We start from the raw sequence: 17,749 nt of genomic DNA, 5'->3' as shown, positions 1-17,749 counted from the left end.
GAAGAAGAAGACTGCTGAGCTGAAAAACCCCTGCAGAGGAAGAACAGAAGACACCAACTGCTTTGGCCCCAGACTTACCGGCCTGTCTCCTGCCTTCCAAAGAAACCTGCTCCAGCGACGCTTTCCAAGGGACCAGCGACCTCTGAATCCTCTGAGGACTGCCCTGCTTCAAGAAAGACAAGAAACTCCCGAGGACAGCGGCACTGCTCCAAAAGAACTGCAACTTTGTTTCAAGGAGCAGATTTAAAGACCCCTGCAACTCCCCGCAAGAAGCGTGAGACTTGCAACACTGCACCCGGCGACCCCGACTCGACTGGTGGAGAACCAACACCTCAGGGAGGACCCTCCGGCGACTCCGAGACTGTGAGTAACCAAAGTTGTCCCCCCTGAGCCCCCACAGCGACGCCTGCAGAGGGAATCCCGAGGCTCCCCCTGACCGCGACTGCCTGAACTCCATTTCCCGACGGCTGGAAAAGACCCTGCACCCGCAGCCCCCAGCACCTAAAGGAACGGAACTCCTGTGCAGGAGTGACCCCCAGGAGGCCCTCTCCCTTGTCCAGGTGGTGGCTACCCCGAGGAGCCCCCCCCCTTGCCTGCCTGCAACGCTGAAGAGATCCCTTGATCTCTCATTGAAAACCATTGGAAACCCGACGCGTGTTTGCACACTGCACCCGGCCGCCCCCGCGCTGCTGAGGGTGTACTTTTTGTGCTGACTTGTGTCCCCCCCGGTGCCCTACAAAACCCCCCTGGTCTGCCCTCCGAAGACGCGGGTACTTACCTGCTGGCAGACCGGAACCGGGGCACCCCCTTCTCTCCATTGAAGCCTATGTGTTTTGGGCACCTCTTTGACCCCTGCCCCTGACCGGCCCTGAGCTGCTGGTGTGGTAACTTTGGGGTTGCTCTGAACCCCCAACGGTGGGCTACCTTGGACCAAAAACTGAAACCTGTAAGTGACTTACTTACCTGTGAAACCTAACAATACTTTACCTCCCCCAGGAACTGTGAAAATTGCACTAAGTGTCCACTTTTAAAACAGCTTATTGTGTTTTATGTAAAAAGTATACATGCTAATGTAATGATTCAAAGTTCCTAAAGTACTTACCTGCAATACCTTTCAAATGAGATATTACATGTAGAATTTGAACCTGTGGTTCTTAAAATAAACTAAGAAAATATATTTTTCTATAACAAAACCTATTGGCTGGATTTGTCTCTGAGTGTGTGTTCCTCATTTATTGCCTGTGTGTATGTACAACAAATGCTTAACACTACTCCTTTGATAAGCCTACTGCTCGACCACACTACCACAAAATAGAGCATTAGTATTATCTCTTTTTGCCACTATCTTACCTCTAAGGGGAACCCTTGGACTCTGTGCATGCTATTACTTACTTTGAAATAGCACATACAGAGCCAACTTCCTACAAGGAGACATTCTCCATTCCAGACTCGGACGAGCCCGAGAGTGAGCAGCCGACGAGGCAACAAACCGTGAGTAAACTAGCCCCGGCAAAAACTCACTCGAAAATCATGAAGGCCCAGGGGACGCCACTGCTGACCGGCCATGGCTTTACCCGAAAGCACGGTGACCAAGCATCAGCACCGAAAAAGGCCACACAGCAGCCGAAGACATCCGACTCCGGTCGAGATACCTGCTTCGAATATACTCGGCACCGAGATACTGGCTCCGACCAGTTACGGCACCGAGAAATCGGTACCCCGAAAGCCAAAAAGGTTTCTTCGGAGCCGAAAAAGACTGCTGAAAAGGTTTCGGTGCCGAAACACCCAGCCTCGGAGCTGAAACAAAGCTCCTATACGGACGAACAGGGCCTTTCCCCACAATTACAAGCCCACAGGTTTGAACAAGAACTGGGGATGGGAGAGCCAGACCACACCCAGAGGAGGCTCCATATACAGAAAGACACGGGGAAAATAAGTACACTCTCCCCCCCCCCCCAATTAAGATGAAGCGGAAGCTCGCATTCCATGAGGTTCCAAAGCAAAAGTGGCTAAAGAAAAAACACCACCACAGTTTTCTCCACAGCCATCGCCACCGGCCTCACCACATCTGTCCCCAATAGCAACACCCCCAATGGTGCAATCACCAACGCACACAGGGATGAGCCAAGATGACCCAGATGCATGGGATCTGTACGATGCACCAGTCTCTGATAATAGTCCGGATTGCTACCCGGCAAGGCCATCACCACCAGAAGACAGTACTGCTTACATGCAGCTGGTTTCCAGGGCAGCTACTTTTCATAACGTAGCATTACATTCAGAACCTAAAGAAGATGACTTCTTGTTCAATACCCTTCAACAACACATAACCAATACCAAAGTTTGCCAATGTTACCAGGCATGTTAAAACACGCCAAACAGGTGTTTCAAGACCCAGTCAAGAGCAGAGCCATCACACCTAGGGTCGAAAAGAAGTATAAATCTCCCCCTACGGACCCTGTATACATTACGCAACAGCTGACTCCTGATTCAGTGGTAGTGGGAGCAGCCCGGAAAAGGGCAAACTCACAAACTTCTGGGGACGCACCACCATCCGACAAAGAAAGTCAGAAATTCGATGCTGCAGGCAAAAGGGTGGCAGCACAGGCAGCCAATCAATGGCGAATTGCCAATTCGCAGGCTCTATTGGCAAGATACAACAGGGCACATTGGGACGAAATGCAACATTTCATTGAACACCTTCCCAAAGAGTTCCAGAAGCATGCCCAACAGGTTGTAGAGGAGGGCCAAACCATCTCCAACAATCAAATAAGTTCGGCTATGGACTCCGCAGACACGGCGGCCAGAACAGTAAACACGGCGGTCAGCATTCGGAGACATGCGTGGCTACGTACCTCCGGATTTAAGCCAGAGATCCAGCAGGCTGTGCTGAATATGCCTTTCAACTGACAACAATTGTTTGGGCCGGAGGTGGATACAGCAATAGACAAACTAAAGAAGGACACTGACACGGCCAAAGCCATGGGCGCGCTCTACTCCCCACAGAGCAGAGGCACTTTTAGGAAGCCACACTTTAGAGGGGGGTTTCGGGCCCAAACCACAGAGCCTTCTACCTCACAGGCCAGACCCACATACCAGGGCCAATACCAAAGAGGAGGCTTCCGGGGACAATATAGAGGTGGACAGTTCCCTAAAACAAGAGGGAAATTCCAAAGCCCAAAAACCCCACAAACTAAACAGTGACTCCAACGTCACAAACCCCCAACACACAACACCAGTGGGGGGGAGACTCTCAGATTACCAAAATTGGAAACCCATAACTACAGACTTGTGGGTCCTAGCCATTATCCAACATGGTTATTGCATAGAATTCCTACAAATACTACCAAATGTGCCTCCAAGAGCAGACAACATGTCCAAACAGCACTTAGATCTGTTACAACTAGAAGTCCAAGCGTTGTTACAAAAAGAAGCAATAGAACTAGTACCCAATCATCAAAAAGGAACAGGTGTTTACTCCCTGTATTTCCTAATTCCAAAAAAGGACAAATCACTGAGACCCATACTAGACCTCAGAACACTAAATCTCTACATCAAATCAGGTGACTTTCACATGGTGACACTTCAAGATGTGATTCCCTTGCTCAAACAACAGGACTACATGTCAACATTAGATCTCAAGAATGCTTACTTCCACATACCCATACATCCTTCCCACAGGAAATACTTAGGGTTTGTAATCCAAGGCGTGCATTACCAATTCAAAGTGTTACCGTTCGGGATAACAACAGCACCAAGAGTATTCACAAAATGCCTTGCGGTAGTAGCTGCTCATATCAGGAGGCAGCACATGCACGTATTCCCTTACTTAGACAATTGGTTAATAAAAACCAGCACTCAGAAACAGTGCCTTCAACACACAAAATACGTCATAGAAAGCCTTCACAAGCTAGGGTTCTCTATAAACTACCAAAAATCACATCTACAACTGTGTCAAATACAACAATACTTAAAAGCAACAATCAACACACAAAAAGGGATTGCCACTCCAAGTCCACAAAGGGTACAAGCATTCCAAAATGTAATACTAAACATGCACCCAAACCAACACTATCAAGTGAGGTTTGTGATGAAACGTCTAGGCATGATGTCTTCATGCATAGCCATTGTCCCAAAGGCAAGACTACACATGCGGCCCTTACAACAGTGCCTAGCGACACAATGGACACAAGCACAGGGTCAACTTCAGGATCTAGTGTTGATAGACCGCCAAACACACTCCTCGCTTCAATGGTGGAATCCTATAAATGTAAACCAAGGGCGGCCATTCCAAGACCCTGTGCCTCAATAAGTGATCACAACAGATGCTTCCATGGTAGGGTGGGGAGCACACCTCAACCAGCACAGCATACAGGGACAATGGGATGCTCAACAAAGCCAACTTCATATAAATCATCTGGAACTGCTAGCAGTATTTCTAGCATTGAAAGCATTTCAACCGTTAATAGCCCACAAACACATTCTTGTCAAAACAGACAACATGACAACAATGTATTACCTAAACAAACAGGGAGGGACACACTCATCACAGCTGTGTCTCTTAGCACAAAAGATTTGGCATTGGGCGATTCACAATCACTTTCGCCTAATAGCACAATACTTCCCAGGAATTCAAAACCAGTTAGCCGACAATCTCAGTCGAGATCACCAACAAACCCACAAATGGGAAATTCATCCCCAGATACTACAAACTTACTTTCAAAGCTGGGGAACACCACGAATAGACCTATTTGCAACAAAAGAAAACCCAAATGCCAAAACTTCGCGTCCAGGTATCCGCACCCTCACTCCAAGGGCAATGCGTTATGGATGAGTTGGTCAGGGATATTTGCTTACGCTTTTCCCCCCTCCCACTCCTTCCCTATCTAGTAAACAAATTGAGTCAAAACAAACTCAAACTAATACTAATAGCACCAACTTGGGCTCGCCAGCCATGGTACACAACACTACTAGATCTGTCAGTAGTACCTCATATCAAACTACCAAACAGACCAGATCTGTTAACTCAACACAAACAGATCAGACACCCAAATCCAGCATCGCTCAATCTAGCAATCTGGCTCCTGAAATCTTAGAATTTGGACATTTAGACCTAACACAAGAATGTATGGAGGTCATTAAACAAGCAAGAAATCCTACTACAAGACATTGTTACGCAAATAAATGGAAAAGATTTGTTTATTACTGCCATAATAATCAAATTCAACCACTACATGCATCCGCAAAAAACATTGTAAGCTACTTATTACACTTACAAAAATCAAATCTAGCTTTTTCGTCCATTAAAATACATCTCCCAGCAATATCTGCCTATCTGCAGATTACACATTCAACATCACTCTTTAGAATCCCAGTCATCAAAGCATTTATGGAGGGTCTAAAGAGAATCATACTCCCAAGAACACCACCAGTTCCCTCATGGAACCTCAATATTGTATTAACACGACTCATGGGTCCACCATTTGAACCCATGCACTCTTGTGAAATGCAGTACTTAACTTGGAAAGTAGCCTTCCTAGTAGCTTTCACATCTCTTAGAAGAGTAAGTGAAAAACAAGCATTTACTATACAAGAACCCTTTATACAAATACACAACCATAAAGTGGTTCTACGCACAAATCCAAATTTTTTACCAAAAGTTATATCACCGTTCCACCTAAACCAAACAGTGGAACTCCCAGTCTTCTTTCCACAACCAGACTCAGTAGCCGAAAGAGCCCTACATACATTAGACATCAAAAGAGCACTAATGTATTACATTGATAGAACAAAACAATTTTGCAAGACAAAACAATTGTTTGTAGCCTTCCAAAAACTTCATGCAGGAAATCCAATATCCAAACAAGGCATTGCCAGATGGATAGTGAAATGTATTCAAACCTGCTATGTTAAAGCAAAGAGAGACCTGCCTATTACCAGGCACACTCCACTAGAAAGAAAGGCGCCACAATGGCCTTTCTAGGAAATATACCTATGACAGAAATATGTAAGGCAGCCACATGGTCTACGCCTCATACATTCAGAAAACACTTCTGTGTAGATGTGTTAACACAACAAGCCGCAGTAGGACAGGCAGTATTACGAACATTATTTCAAACATCAACTCCTACAGGCTAAGCCACCGCTTTTGGGGAGTAACTGCTTACTAGTCTATGCTCAGCATGTGTATCTGCAGCTACACATGCCATCGAACGGAAAATGTCACTTACCCAGTGTACATATGTTTGTGGCATGAGACGCTGCAGATTCACATGCGCCCTCCCGCCTCCCCAGGAGCCTGTAGCCGTTTTAAGTTGATAAAAACTATATATTATATGTTGATAAAACTTGTACATTTGTAAATTTGTAAATATATATCACTTTTATTCACATTATGTACATACATACTTACTCCATTGCATGGGCACCTTTACTATATACACAACTCCTACCTCACCCTCTGCGGGGAAAACAATCTAAGATGGAGTCGACGCCCATGCGCAATGGAGCCGAAAGGGAGGAGTCCCTCGGTCTCGTGACTCGAAAAGACTTCTTCGAAGAAAAACAACTTGTAACACTCCGAGCCCAACACTAGATGGCAGGATAATTTACAGCATGTGAATCTGCAGCGTCTCATGCCACGAACAGATGTACACTAGGTAAGTGACATTTTCCATATATATATATCTATCTATCCACACACACACACTCTCTCTCTCTATTTTAGGATATACTCTGTCTGGGTGCTGTAGGACTCTTTGCCGCGCAAGGTTTCTGTCTACTAGTTTATTGAGGGTACAGGACCTACTTCAAACTGGATTTTAATGCTAGATGTGTGAGTACACTGCGGTTTACCCTAGAGCATTCTCTTACACCTACCACAATCCTCAGAGCCCAAATGTAGTGCGACTGAAGTATTTCACCATCTTACAAATGCGTGGGCACATGGCATTTACAGGGTGTTTGCAGTAAGGTAGACAGGAACTACTGAAAAAAGTGGCTATGGTTACTTGCCAGATTACTTACCCATTGGTTAGGGAGTGCCTAGGTGTGATCTCCACAGACTCGCTAGTGTCAGAATACAAGGCACCACCCTATCAAACACTTTCTGGACCTGTGAAGAACAGAAGAGGACTGGGTCTGCTCTCTTAGATCTGTGAGGAGCTCTGAAGGGCTGGACGTTCTTCCTCTTGGACCAAGGTCAACAAAGTGGACTCCAAGGGTTGGCAGATGTCTCGTTCGGCAGCAAGGACACAAAAAGCTACAAGAAGCTTTTTGCCTACAATCCTTAGCTGACCAGTGGAAACTGGAACTTGGATCGGACTTAATAGTAGCCTATGCTTGGTGCTCCGAGTTTCAAGGAGCACTCATGGGCTCCTAGGAGGACCAAAGTGTCATGCTGTCATTACATGGGCACTAGGAACATTTTTGGAAACTTTTGAAAACTAGTTTCCCAGAGAGGTGCTACTACGAAAGTTAGTGGGCCGGCATCCAATTTCAGATTTGTATCCCCTGCCAACCCGCCGCACCAACCTGCTGAGAGGTTCTGGTATTTCTTTAAAAAAACAAAAACACACACAAAGTCCCACTCTGTTTTAGGACTTTAAACGTTTTTCAAACCTTTTGACTTCCAAACATTTACTAAGACCATTTCACTTAGTCTATCCACCATGGCTCCTTTGCAGTTGACCTCAGCTCACATCTAGGTCCCTCTCTACCACTTTCGCAGGCTGCCATTGGTTCTATGTCTCTGTTTTAACTTAAAACTGTAAACTGTCATATTTCTGGCTCCTGTTATTAGATATTTGCCGCTTGGGCCTTGCTTTACTCATAAAATGTTTCTATTCATTTCAAAATTAGTTGTGGATTTTTGTTTTGTGACTTTTTTTCTGCTGTGCATGGACTGCTTAAATACTTTAAACATTACTTTGATTTGAGCCTGATTGCGCTGTGGTATATTACCCGGTATTGAGCACAGCTTTATTTTACTTAATTTGCATTACACCTCACCGGCAGTAGCTTTATCCTTTGCAGTGGACACTTGTACAACCCCCCCTCCAATTAATACTACACTTTCCTATATGATTAAATATATCTCATATGCAGAGGTCTAATGGTGTTAAAGCTGTATTGTTTTTTTGTCCTTTGATGGTCTTTAGCAAATCTGGCCATAATGGAATAAAGTGGTCTATTCCATGTATTTGGGAAGTCTCCTACGATTGTGCTCAATAACGGGAGGTTTAAGATGGGCTTGTAATTATCTTGGACTCCTGAATCTCAATTGGCTTTCATTAGCAGAGATGTTAAAGCATATTTTAGTATTTGAGGTAATCTGCCCTTAGTGAAGAGTTCATTCCGTAGTTTGTAATGACTTATGAACTAAGAGGGTAACACTCTACTCATAGTAATGTGTATAACTTAAACTATTAGATTTGATTTTTATTTGAGATTCTGGTGATGTATTTTTCCACTGAATGTAGCTTGGTTAGCAGTGCACTCCCCCTACAGCATCTTTCTTAGACAACTAGGGCCAAAGTCAAACCTTTCCGGACTACTCCCTTGTTAAAGGATCATCAAAAAAGCAGTTCCTGGTCTGTTATAAATTGCTATTTGATTAATGTAATTATGTGAAGTCTGGATTGTGGCCTGACCAGAACTTTGCTACTGCTCTCATCTGTTGTTCAGCATGTATGTGATTGTAAAGTTGCAGTCATGCTGTTGTTCAAATTCTCTTTAGCGTTTGACACCAGAGTGCACAAAAAAGGAAGGCACAGACTTTGTGGAATCTCAAAAAAATGGGCCAATTCCTTCCCTTAGGAAAAGTAAAACAAAGGGGTTAAACTCTAAAACTTCATTTTAGTAGCCATATTAATAATCTGAGATCCCAAAGAATCAAAGCTACATCCAGCTCTTTTTCAACAATGTAGACCCGGAATCCCATTCGGAGGCACACTAACTGTCCTTACAGTTCCTTGCATTTGCCGACCGACTTGGCATACTAAAGCACTTTTTAGCGGCTTGGGAAAAAAGAGAGCCTCACACTCACTTGGATGTTTCTCTTAAATCCTTCTTCCCACTGCACCCACCATAATGCACAGCCATCTTTAAAAGGCAACTCATTGTGCAAATGCCAGTTCTCTTCTCCCTACCCCAAGGGAATACAAAAAGACAAGTAACTGTCTAAACCGCTTCCTATCCCTAAGGTCACAGGTGAATGCTGCCGCCCACACCCTAAGCCACAAAATGAGACATCTACTCCAATATCTTTTCCGGGGCTTCCTAGGCTAAAATCACTGTAGTTACATAAAAAGTAGGCTTACATTTCAGCAACGCAAATACAATTTATTGAAGCCTCCAAAACACTCGGACTCAAAAATGCAGATGTCCAAATCGGCTCACCCTTGCACTACTGGGCACCGAGATTTTGATCCGGGGAAAAAACTAGCAATTGATCTGAGGCAGCCAAAAGCCCTCAACTGGCTACCTATCAAAGCCTTCCGCGAATCTAACCTATGTTAAAACTTGACATGCTTGTTGGGTTCAATCTCCGCTATCCCTTGTGAATTGTCTCCCATCTTCTAACCTTCACTGCAAAGCATGCAGAACCTACTTTCTTGAGACCCCGTCTATAACTATGCCCCTAGAAGATTATCTCTGTAGTGCTCTGTCAGAATTTAATTGCGAAATAAATAATATTCTAACTTGCCACAAAACCCCAATCCCATAATGGCACATCCAGAGTAGTATGAGGACATTATTCAGGTAAATGCCTTGCCCTTGAAAATGTGGACTAAAAGTGCTTCAAATACCCATTAAAGTTCAATGAAACTTTTTGAACGGGCGAGGGGCTGGCTTTAATTGAGCCAAGAAGCATCATTAACTGACCATACTGCATCTTGAGGATAATTAGATCCCTGTGCCCCAATAATATTGAGAATCAAACTACAACAATGTGTGTATGTAGTGGGCATACACAAAAGGAAAGTAGAAGACTGGTTGTTTGTAAAGACCTCTCAATTCACAGATCTGCTGCCTTTTTCACCTTAATGTTCACAAACAAATGTAAAGATCCAGATCACTACACCGTTTATCTTGCAGCCTCAAAAAATATGAGCAAAATAGGAGGCTGTCTAAAATTGAATCACTCAGATTATAAATCTAAAGTGATCCATCCATATAAACTAATAATAAGCAACAGGGGCTGCCCAGAAACTATCCGTAACTAGCTGCAATGAAAGCCATATAGAGCAATGGTTCCGTGTGGAAAGATCAGTTGTGTGCAAACCTATGGTAGTTACCCATGAGCAGAAAAATAGTAGCATAGGCATAAATGTTTTTTTGCATATACAAGATTTAGTGCTTTATGATCATGTTTAGTGCACAAAGTTTTTTTCCAGTGCAGCATGTAAGTAAGTCATCTTCTTGGCGTGGGCAGATCACTAATTATTTTCAACTACCAATGCATATCTCAACTTTTGACACATCTTTGGTCAAGATGCCGTCAACATTTGTGGCAATTGAAACATGTTCTAAATAGACTATTTTGTTGTCTAGATATTTGACTCAAGCAGTACAAGCCACAAAGTCGTATTGTTTTAACACACACATTGTACAGGCTCCTTTTTTGGGTCTGGCTAGTCAGTGACTTGAACTAATATGATCAATCTAAAAAAGAGCTGCCTAAAACAGGGCTTTCAGCAGTCCGCACTATGGAGAGGGGCTTTAGTTGATCCCACATGTTGGTAGCTAGGAGCACATGTTTTTACTGGGCAGAAGTTGTATTCTTCCACAGAAAGTGCTTCCCTTCCACGCAGCTGTTTTGTGTATATAGCCAGCTGCCTGGCCTTGAACATTCTGGGGCATACACACGTCATTGAAATGCTTTTATAGTATCTTAGATAGCGTGATCAATTAGTGTATGTTTTTCTCCCTCGCAGCAGCATAGATGAGAGGAGGGCAGTCATGAGGATTGCTGACCCATCACCTTCCCCTTCAGTCATAAGTATTTTGTCACTTGGAAGTTCACTCATTACAATATTAAGCAATGGTTTGGTTACCCTTTGCAAAAAACCACGGATATAGAAGCTTTGGTCTTTGAGAATCCTTATGTCCTCTTAGGAAAGATAGTATTTTGCTTTGCCATCTGTATTTTTGTCTAAATTTGCAGCTTTATGACGGCATAGCTGATGGTTGCCTGGTGGGGAAGAATATGACCAAAGCAATAGGCTTGAATTTGCTATGTTGACAAGCCTAGGATAACAGTTGTAGGCTTTGTTGGTGTGAAGGGAGAGGTTACGCCAAATGCCATTGCCCTAGTCTATTTATTACAAAAAGTTATTACAAAGGCAGCAAACCGGGGTTATTTATTGTGAAAAGCAATGGTAAAGTCAGTAGACCTGTAAAAGTGAATTGTGATCACATTGTTACAGGCTGTAGAAAGGTATTTGGTTGTGTTTCATCTCAGAGATTACCGTAGTAGGCAAGGGATTTGGTATAGGTCACTGGGAGAAGGATTTCACTGCAATGACCCTGAACTATTGAGAGCAGTTGTATATTTTTCGACCTGTAATTTTGGAGGTACAATTAATTTTTAAATGTATGTCTGATGGTTGCCTCCTTATGCACGCTTCAGTAGTCCTAGGTTATATATAGTGTCAAGCCATTGGATAGGGCTAGAGGCCTTATCTGTTTATGGGGAGAAGTTGTGTCAGAACTGAATTGTTTTTAATGAAAGGTATGATAACGCAAGTAGGCCTTCCTTATTGTAAAAAATGTGTTAAAGGCAATAGACCTTTAAGGGTGTGGACTGTTATTACAGATTACTGTAGAAGGCACAGTCTTTGGTGTTGGTGACCCTCTCGAACAAACCATACAGATAGACAATTTGCACTATTGTAATACTTATTAGGCTCTATTAGTGGATATTTTATATAGTTGAGATAACTGTATTTTGTATGCAGTTGTAATTTTATTATAGTATACCTGATGTTGCCTTGTGGGAAGGCTTGTCACCAACCCAGTAGGATCTGTAATATCGAAATAGGTGCACTGTTCCTCAAGAGAGAGGGAAAACAAGAAAACTGATCAAATTAGAAGATGGCGAATCTATACTGAGTATTCTTAGGAGGGCCCTCAAGCACCCACTAGGGTGACAGGTATCATCATCGGGCTTACTCCTCGCCAGACTGGTGCTGCAATGCCTGGCGGGCCTCCCAGCATTCTGGATGGCACTCAACCATTGTTAATTCGCTAGCAACGAGGGTCTGGGAAAGAGACTGAGTAAGGAAAGGAGAGTATAGAATGAAGAAGAAGACTCTTAAAATTAGCTCTGAACCCGAGTCATTGTTTTAATGCAATAGAAATTGGGTTCAGGCCAAGATTAAAAACAAAAATATAAGAGTGTTACTGGAGACAATGTACCGTTACACTCTATGCTCAGGGAAGGTAGTTCACCTAATCCTGCATGGTCAACATGTTTCGGGTCTATGGTTGGTCACAAAGTGATCCAGTGCCGCTTCTTCAGGACCCACAAAAAAAGCATTTGATTATTAAACTACTTCTCCTATGTGTCAGTAATGAATCAAGTGCACAAAAAGTCACTTACAGTGTGGAAGACAGAATATGTCTAAGTCAGTTGGTCAGTACAGTCGCCCATCCCATATTAGAGATTGGGCTCCCTAGGTCTGCGCTAGCATCAACCAAGGAGAACGAATTCATTTGGTCCTCGGTTCGTCAGGAAACCTACCCCCTGCCGCGCGCCCAGTAGGTCCGAGTTGGTAATTGTGACAGTTCAGTGATAAAGGGTATAGGTCTGATTGCTGATAATGAAAAGTTTCTATACATTCACTAGGTTTGACATTAATTGTGAAAAGCGCACATTAAAGTCAATAGCCATTTAACAGAGGAGGGAAGATTTTTATTTCTCTGTATGAAAGCCTATAGATGGGTACTTTGTTACAAGAAATGTCACGTATTACCATTGTAGGGAATTGTTTTGGTGCTGCTGCAGCCTCAGAAAACCCCTAGGGTAGAAGGTTTCCGCTAAATCATTGTTGCTAATGTCTCTGGTTAGCTTCCTAAAATAATTTTGTCATAAAAAAACAAATCGTTAAATAATTTGTACGCCCATACATATAAATGTATATTTGTGCAGGCACATAGCGGGCATTTGGTTCACCTCTGTTCTGAGTTGTTTACACTCTGCTTCCATTCATGAGTGCATGGTGTAATGGTTCAGCCACAATCATTGGCTCTTGTGCCCTTTGAATAACTGCATTTTCTGATCACATCTCTACAACCACCAGAAAATGAGTATGCTTCAGAGTTGGGGCTAGATAGAAAGCCCTTCAGTTTTCAATTTTCTCCTTTCAGGGAACCCCTTACATTTTTTTTACTTCTCTTTTTAATTTTAATGTTTTTCAAGAGTACCCCATAGTTCTCCAGGCAAAGCTAAACCGTTCCTTTCTTCCCCTAAATCAGTAAACCACTATGGAATGTCGTCCGTAGTCTGTCATTGTTTTATCATTCGGAGGTGGCCCGCATGATCTAAGTGGTGCAGCTGTGCATGAACTTCAAACTATTTATAATAACTTTGCAAGATGACACCCGTTGCTATGTGTTGTTTTGTTATTGCAAGCATATGCCGCCCTCTTTAGATGACTGCATATTTTAATGTTTTCTACTTGTATTCCTTAAATTTAGCTGCATTTTCTTAGAGTTTCTGTGTTTTACAGTGGGTGTGTCAAAGGGTGAAGGCAGGAATGATTGATGGATGAATAAATAGATGAGTCACAGAGTGCATGTACGGTGACTTACTGAGTGTCTAAACCCCCCAGTGACACTAAAGGCACTTCCATTCATAAGTCAGACCTGTTGGCCAATGCTTGTTTAATCTTTACTCACTGTGTGATCTCTTGAGTGCACTCCTAAAGTAGTAAGTCTTTTGTGTGCAAAAAATTACCATTTATTCACACACAATTGACCTTTCAACACGGGGCCGCTGTTCTGTATGTTTTTTTACACTTATCAAAGCACCCAGATGGGCTAATTGGGCACAATGTGGAAAAGCTGATACATATCCTGGCTGGAAATGGAAGCCAATTCACGCTTATCACTTGATTATCTGAATAACATCATTGAGCGTCAAAGATGGGGCAGAGCAATAGTCAAACTTTTTAATCTTGAGAAACCCCTCGTGTTTTAAAAAAAAAAAAAAAAATCAGGCCCTACAAGAATGACAGACCTATTTTCTTACAAATTCAGTAACAACTACAGCTCTGAACAAATCTAATTATTCAAACATTGTGCTTATGTTCATATTAGTGGCGTTCTAATCTCCACAGTGTGTTTCTTTATCTGAAAGGGGTGGGAGCTTTGAGGGTTATTAGATTATCTCCAACATCCATGTGTCTTCTGATAAATTCCAATGGCCCCCTCAAACTCCTAGTAATGATTTCCACTGACACATTCTGCTTTTCACAAAAGAGCACCTGTCTTACTTTCTTTTTAGTAACATAAAGGCCTCTGTGCTTTGGCAGAAAATGTCCATTATGTTCTTAACTTAATTTTATTTCATTTTTTTTCAAATCAAATTTCAGTTGTGTTTGGTAGCTTAACCTTCGTTGATAGTTAGTGTTCTCAAGGGTTGACATCTGAAGTTGCACTCTCTGTGTTGGAGAATTGCTCTAAAAAGCATAGCACCTTTTTAGTGACTGGTCTGACCTGCTGTGTTCCTCATCAGGGAACAGCTCGGACGTGCTCTGCACTTCTTCAGAGAATGGCTCCAGATCACTCTGCTCCTCATCAAAGAAGTCATCTGATGTGTTCTGCTCCTTCTCAGGGAATGGATTCAGCACTTTTAGCTCCATTTTGAGGAATGGCTTGTGTGCTTTGCTTCTAATCAAGGAATGAGTGACATGTTCTGCCGTTGGTTGAGCAGTGGCTGTGAAATGCATTCCCTTTGTGCCAGAATTGCTCTGAAGTTTTTTACAGTTTGTAGAAATGCTTATTTACTTTCGTTGAGAATGGATTTGGCCTGCTATGATCTTTTTTTTGCTGAATGACTGATATGCATTTCTCTGTGTTGAAGACTCGCTCTGAGGAACTTTCTGCTTTATAAAAGAAGGGCTCTGTTGTGTCCTGTTCTTTGAAAACAAATGACTATTAATGAATGGCTCTCATATGCTTTGGTTGCTTGAGAATGGCTGTGATGCACTTTTACCTCTTTAATTATAATTAATTATAGTTCTCTTGTGCTTGCCAGTATAAGCCAATGCCTCAGATGTGCACTATTCTTTGATAAAGCAATGCTGTTTTTCTGTTTAGTGAACCAAGGTCCAGACGTAGCAAAGGTTTTTACCCATTCTGTGTCTATGGGAAAAACTGTTCGTACATATGGCCCTAAGTTTTTGACAGCTTCCACTATTTGTCACAGAATGTTTCTGGTGCACTCTGCTCTTTGTTGCATGGTAATTGCTGTTCTTTCACCTCTGAATAAAACAAAAAAAGACTTATTTTGTTGAAGAGTGTCCCTGATATGCTTTACCCCTTTGACATGAAATGTTCTTTGCCCATGATTGCATTATCTTTGTTGAAACAATGGGTGCTGCAATTTCCTCTTTGTTGAAGAATGGCTAATGGGGAAATGCACCATATTGAAGTGTGGCATTAATACGATACTTTAGGAATTGGCTCTAAGGGACTGTGCTGTGTGTGGCAATTGGTTCCCGATCCTAAAATGTATCTGCCTTGCTTTTTTTGTTGAAAAATGACTAGCGCAGTATACAACAATGGCTCTGACGGCTCCAGCATGTATTGTGGAGTGACGCACCTGGCTCCAAGGAGGACCTATTCAGTAGGTCTAATGTGCTTGCCTCTTTGTAGATGGCTGGCTTTGAAGTTCTGTACTCTTGAAGAGTGGTTCTAATGTGCTACCCTCTTTTAAAAAAAAAAATGTCTGATGCCCTCTGCTCTTTTTGAACAAAGCCTATGTCTTTCTAGGATGTTTGTTAAGGAATGGCTCTGAAGTGTGTTCCTTTTGGAAGGAGGACTCGGATGGCCTCTAACTTCGTTTGATGTGTGGTACAGATGCTTCTTCCTCTTTTTTCAAGAATGGCAGTGATATGCCTCCTTTGCAAATAGATTTCTCTAATGAGATTTCCTGTTTTAAGTAGATTGGCTCCCACATATTCTTTGTTTAAGGGATCTCATGGACTGTGCTTTGTGTCAAAGAATGGCTCTGATAACTGTTTTTTTATTGAAGATTGAATTGCTCTACTTTCTATCAAGAATGAGCCTGACACACTTTGGCCTTTGTCGAAAAATGGCTCTAACTCTGTTCTGTACTTGGTAAACTGTGGCTTATGTTTTGTTGATGAATGACTGAGGCCCTAAGAATGACTCTGACACCCACTGCACTCTCATTATAGAAGAATGTCTCTGCACTATGGTTGTACAAGAAAGTTTCTGGCGCACTTAGGTTTTTGCTGACAAACGGCTTTTATGCATTCCTAGTTGTAGGATAATGGCTGTGGCATGCTTTGTTCCTTATTGAAGCATGGCTTTGATGCACTGTTATATTTGTTGACTCTGCACTTTTTCACTTTTTGTTTTGTTGATTAACAGCTTTGATAGACTTCTCCTGTCCTTGAAGTATGGATTTGATACACTGCTTGTTGGCATAAAGCTCTGGCTTAGCACGTTTTTCTTTTTTTAGGGTGGATGTGTTGTGCTTTCCTCTTTGTTGAAAAAATGCTTTGAGTTTTCTTTTATGAAAGATTGGCACCATCTGATAATTAATAAATAGGCCCTAGTCTTTGTGATAATTGTTGAAAAATTACTCTGATTCACTATTGCTTGTGGAGAGATGAGAACAGGTGAATTATGCTACTTGAATGGCTTTGGTCTGCTTGGCTCTCCCTTTGGGTTTGAATTTAAAGTGCTCAGTTTCCTGTTTAGATTAACCAAGTTTCTCATTGGGCAGTCAGTGCATGTATTTTCCATCTCTTTACTATTGATATGTAAACTGAACTTCAGATAAAATGGTAAACAATATTTTTTCATAATGCAGGCACCTGCGTGAATAACAACCCAAGCATTCTGCTACCAGGAACAGAGTATTATCGTTCTTCCTACAGGCAGGGCCCTGGGAAAACAGGCCGTCAGGAACTGGGCTCCAAAAGGTCATCAGCTGGTGAGAAGATAGTGATCCTCGTATGTAACCGAGCGTGTACCGGGCAGCAGGGAAAAAGGTGATCACCAGTGCTATAGATCACTTCTTTTTGCTATTTTGTGTTAATATCATGCACGAGCAAAAAAATCAGGTTTTCGTGTCGGATGTGTAGTAGTGAATGGTGCATGTTGCAGTTAGTTCTGTACCGAATTCTGCTAGTAATATATACCACATTTTAATAGGTTTGGACAGCCTTTTGTGCTGCACCTTGAAAGAGCTGTTCCATGGGATATACTACAGAAAGAAATCTTAGAAAAGCTGCAATACTTCTTACGGCCCACTGCTTGCATTCAGGTATGGTATACAAGTAAACCTAGACATTTTTTTAGGGGAAGGGGTCCAGTACAGTGTGTGTGGAATGCATGTTCTTTTGAGTGTACAGGTAGGGTTACAAACATCCCCAAACTGAAACACATTCAATTATTTGATTATATTCAGGCATGCACGTATAAGAATGTATTCTAGGGTGGGAGTCCTGAGGCATCCACATAGGTGCATGGCTTTTGGTATGTGTATATG

General features: G+C 42.5%; 1 protein-coding gene across 1 annotated transcript in view; it reads left to right on the top strand.

Annotated features, from left to right (window-relative positions):
* USP31 (ubiquitin specific peptidase 31) overlaps positions 1–17,749 on the top strand; it is a 175,872-nt gene that overhangs the window by 67,622 nt on the left and 90,501 nt on the right. The window contains exons 7-8 of the mRNA XM_069209665.1: positions 17,069–17,249; positions 17,413–17,524. Coding sequence (XP_069065766.1) covers positions 17,069–17,249; positions 17,413–17,524 — 293 coding nt within the window. The remainder of the gene's footprint in view (positions 1–17,068; positions 17,250–17,412; positions 17,525–17,749) is intronic.

This window comes from Pleurodeles waltl, chromosome 10 (assembly GCF_031143425.1).
Source record: "Pleurodeles waltl isolate 20211129_DDA chromosome 10, aPleWal1.hap1.20221129, whole genome shotgun sequence".
Lineage (NCBI taxonomy): Eukaryota > Metazoa > Chordata > Amphibia > Caudata > Salamandridae > Pleurodeles > Pleurodeles waltl.
Note: the sequence above shows the minus strand (reverse complement) of the source record. Positions and strands in the feature narration are given on the sequence as shown.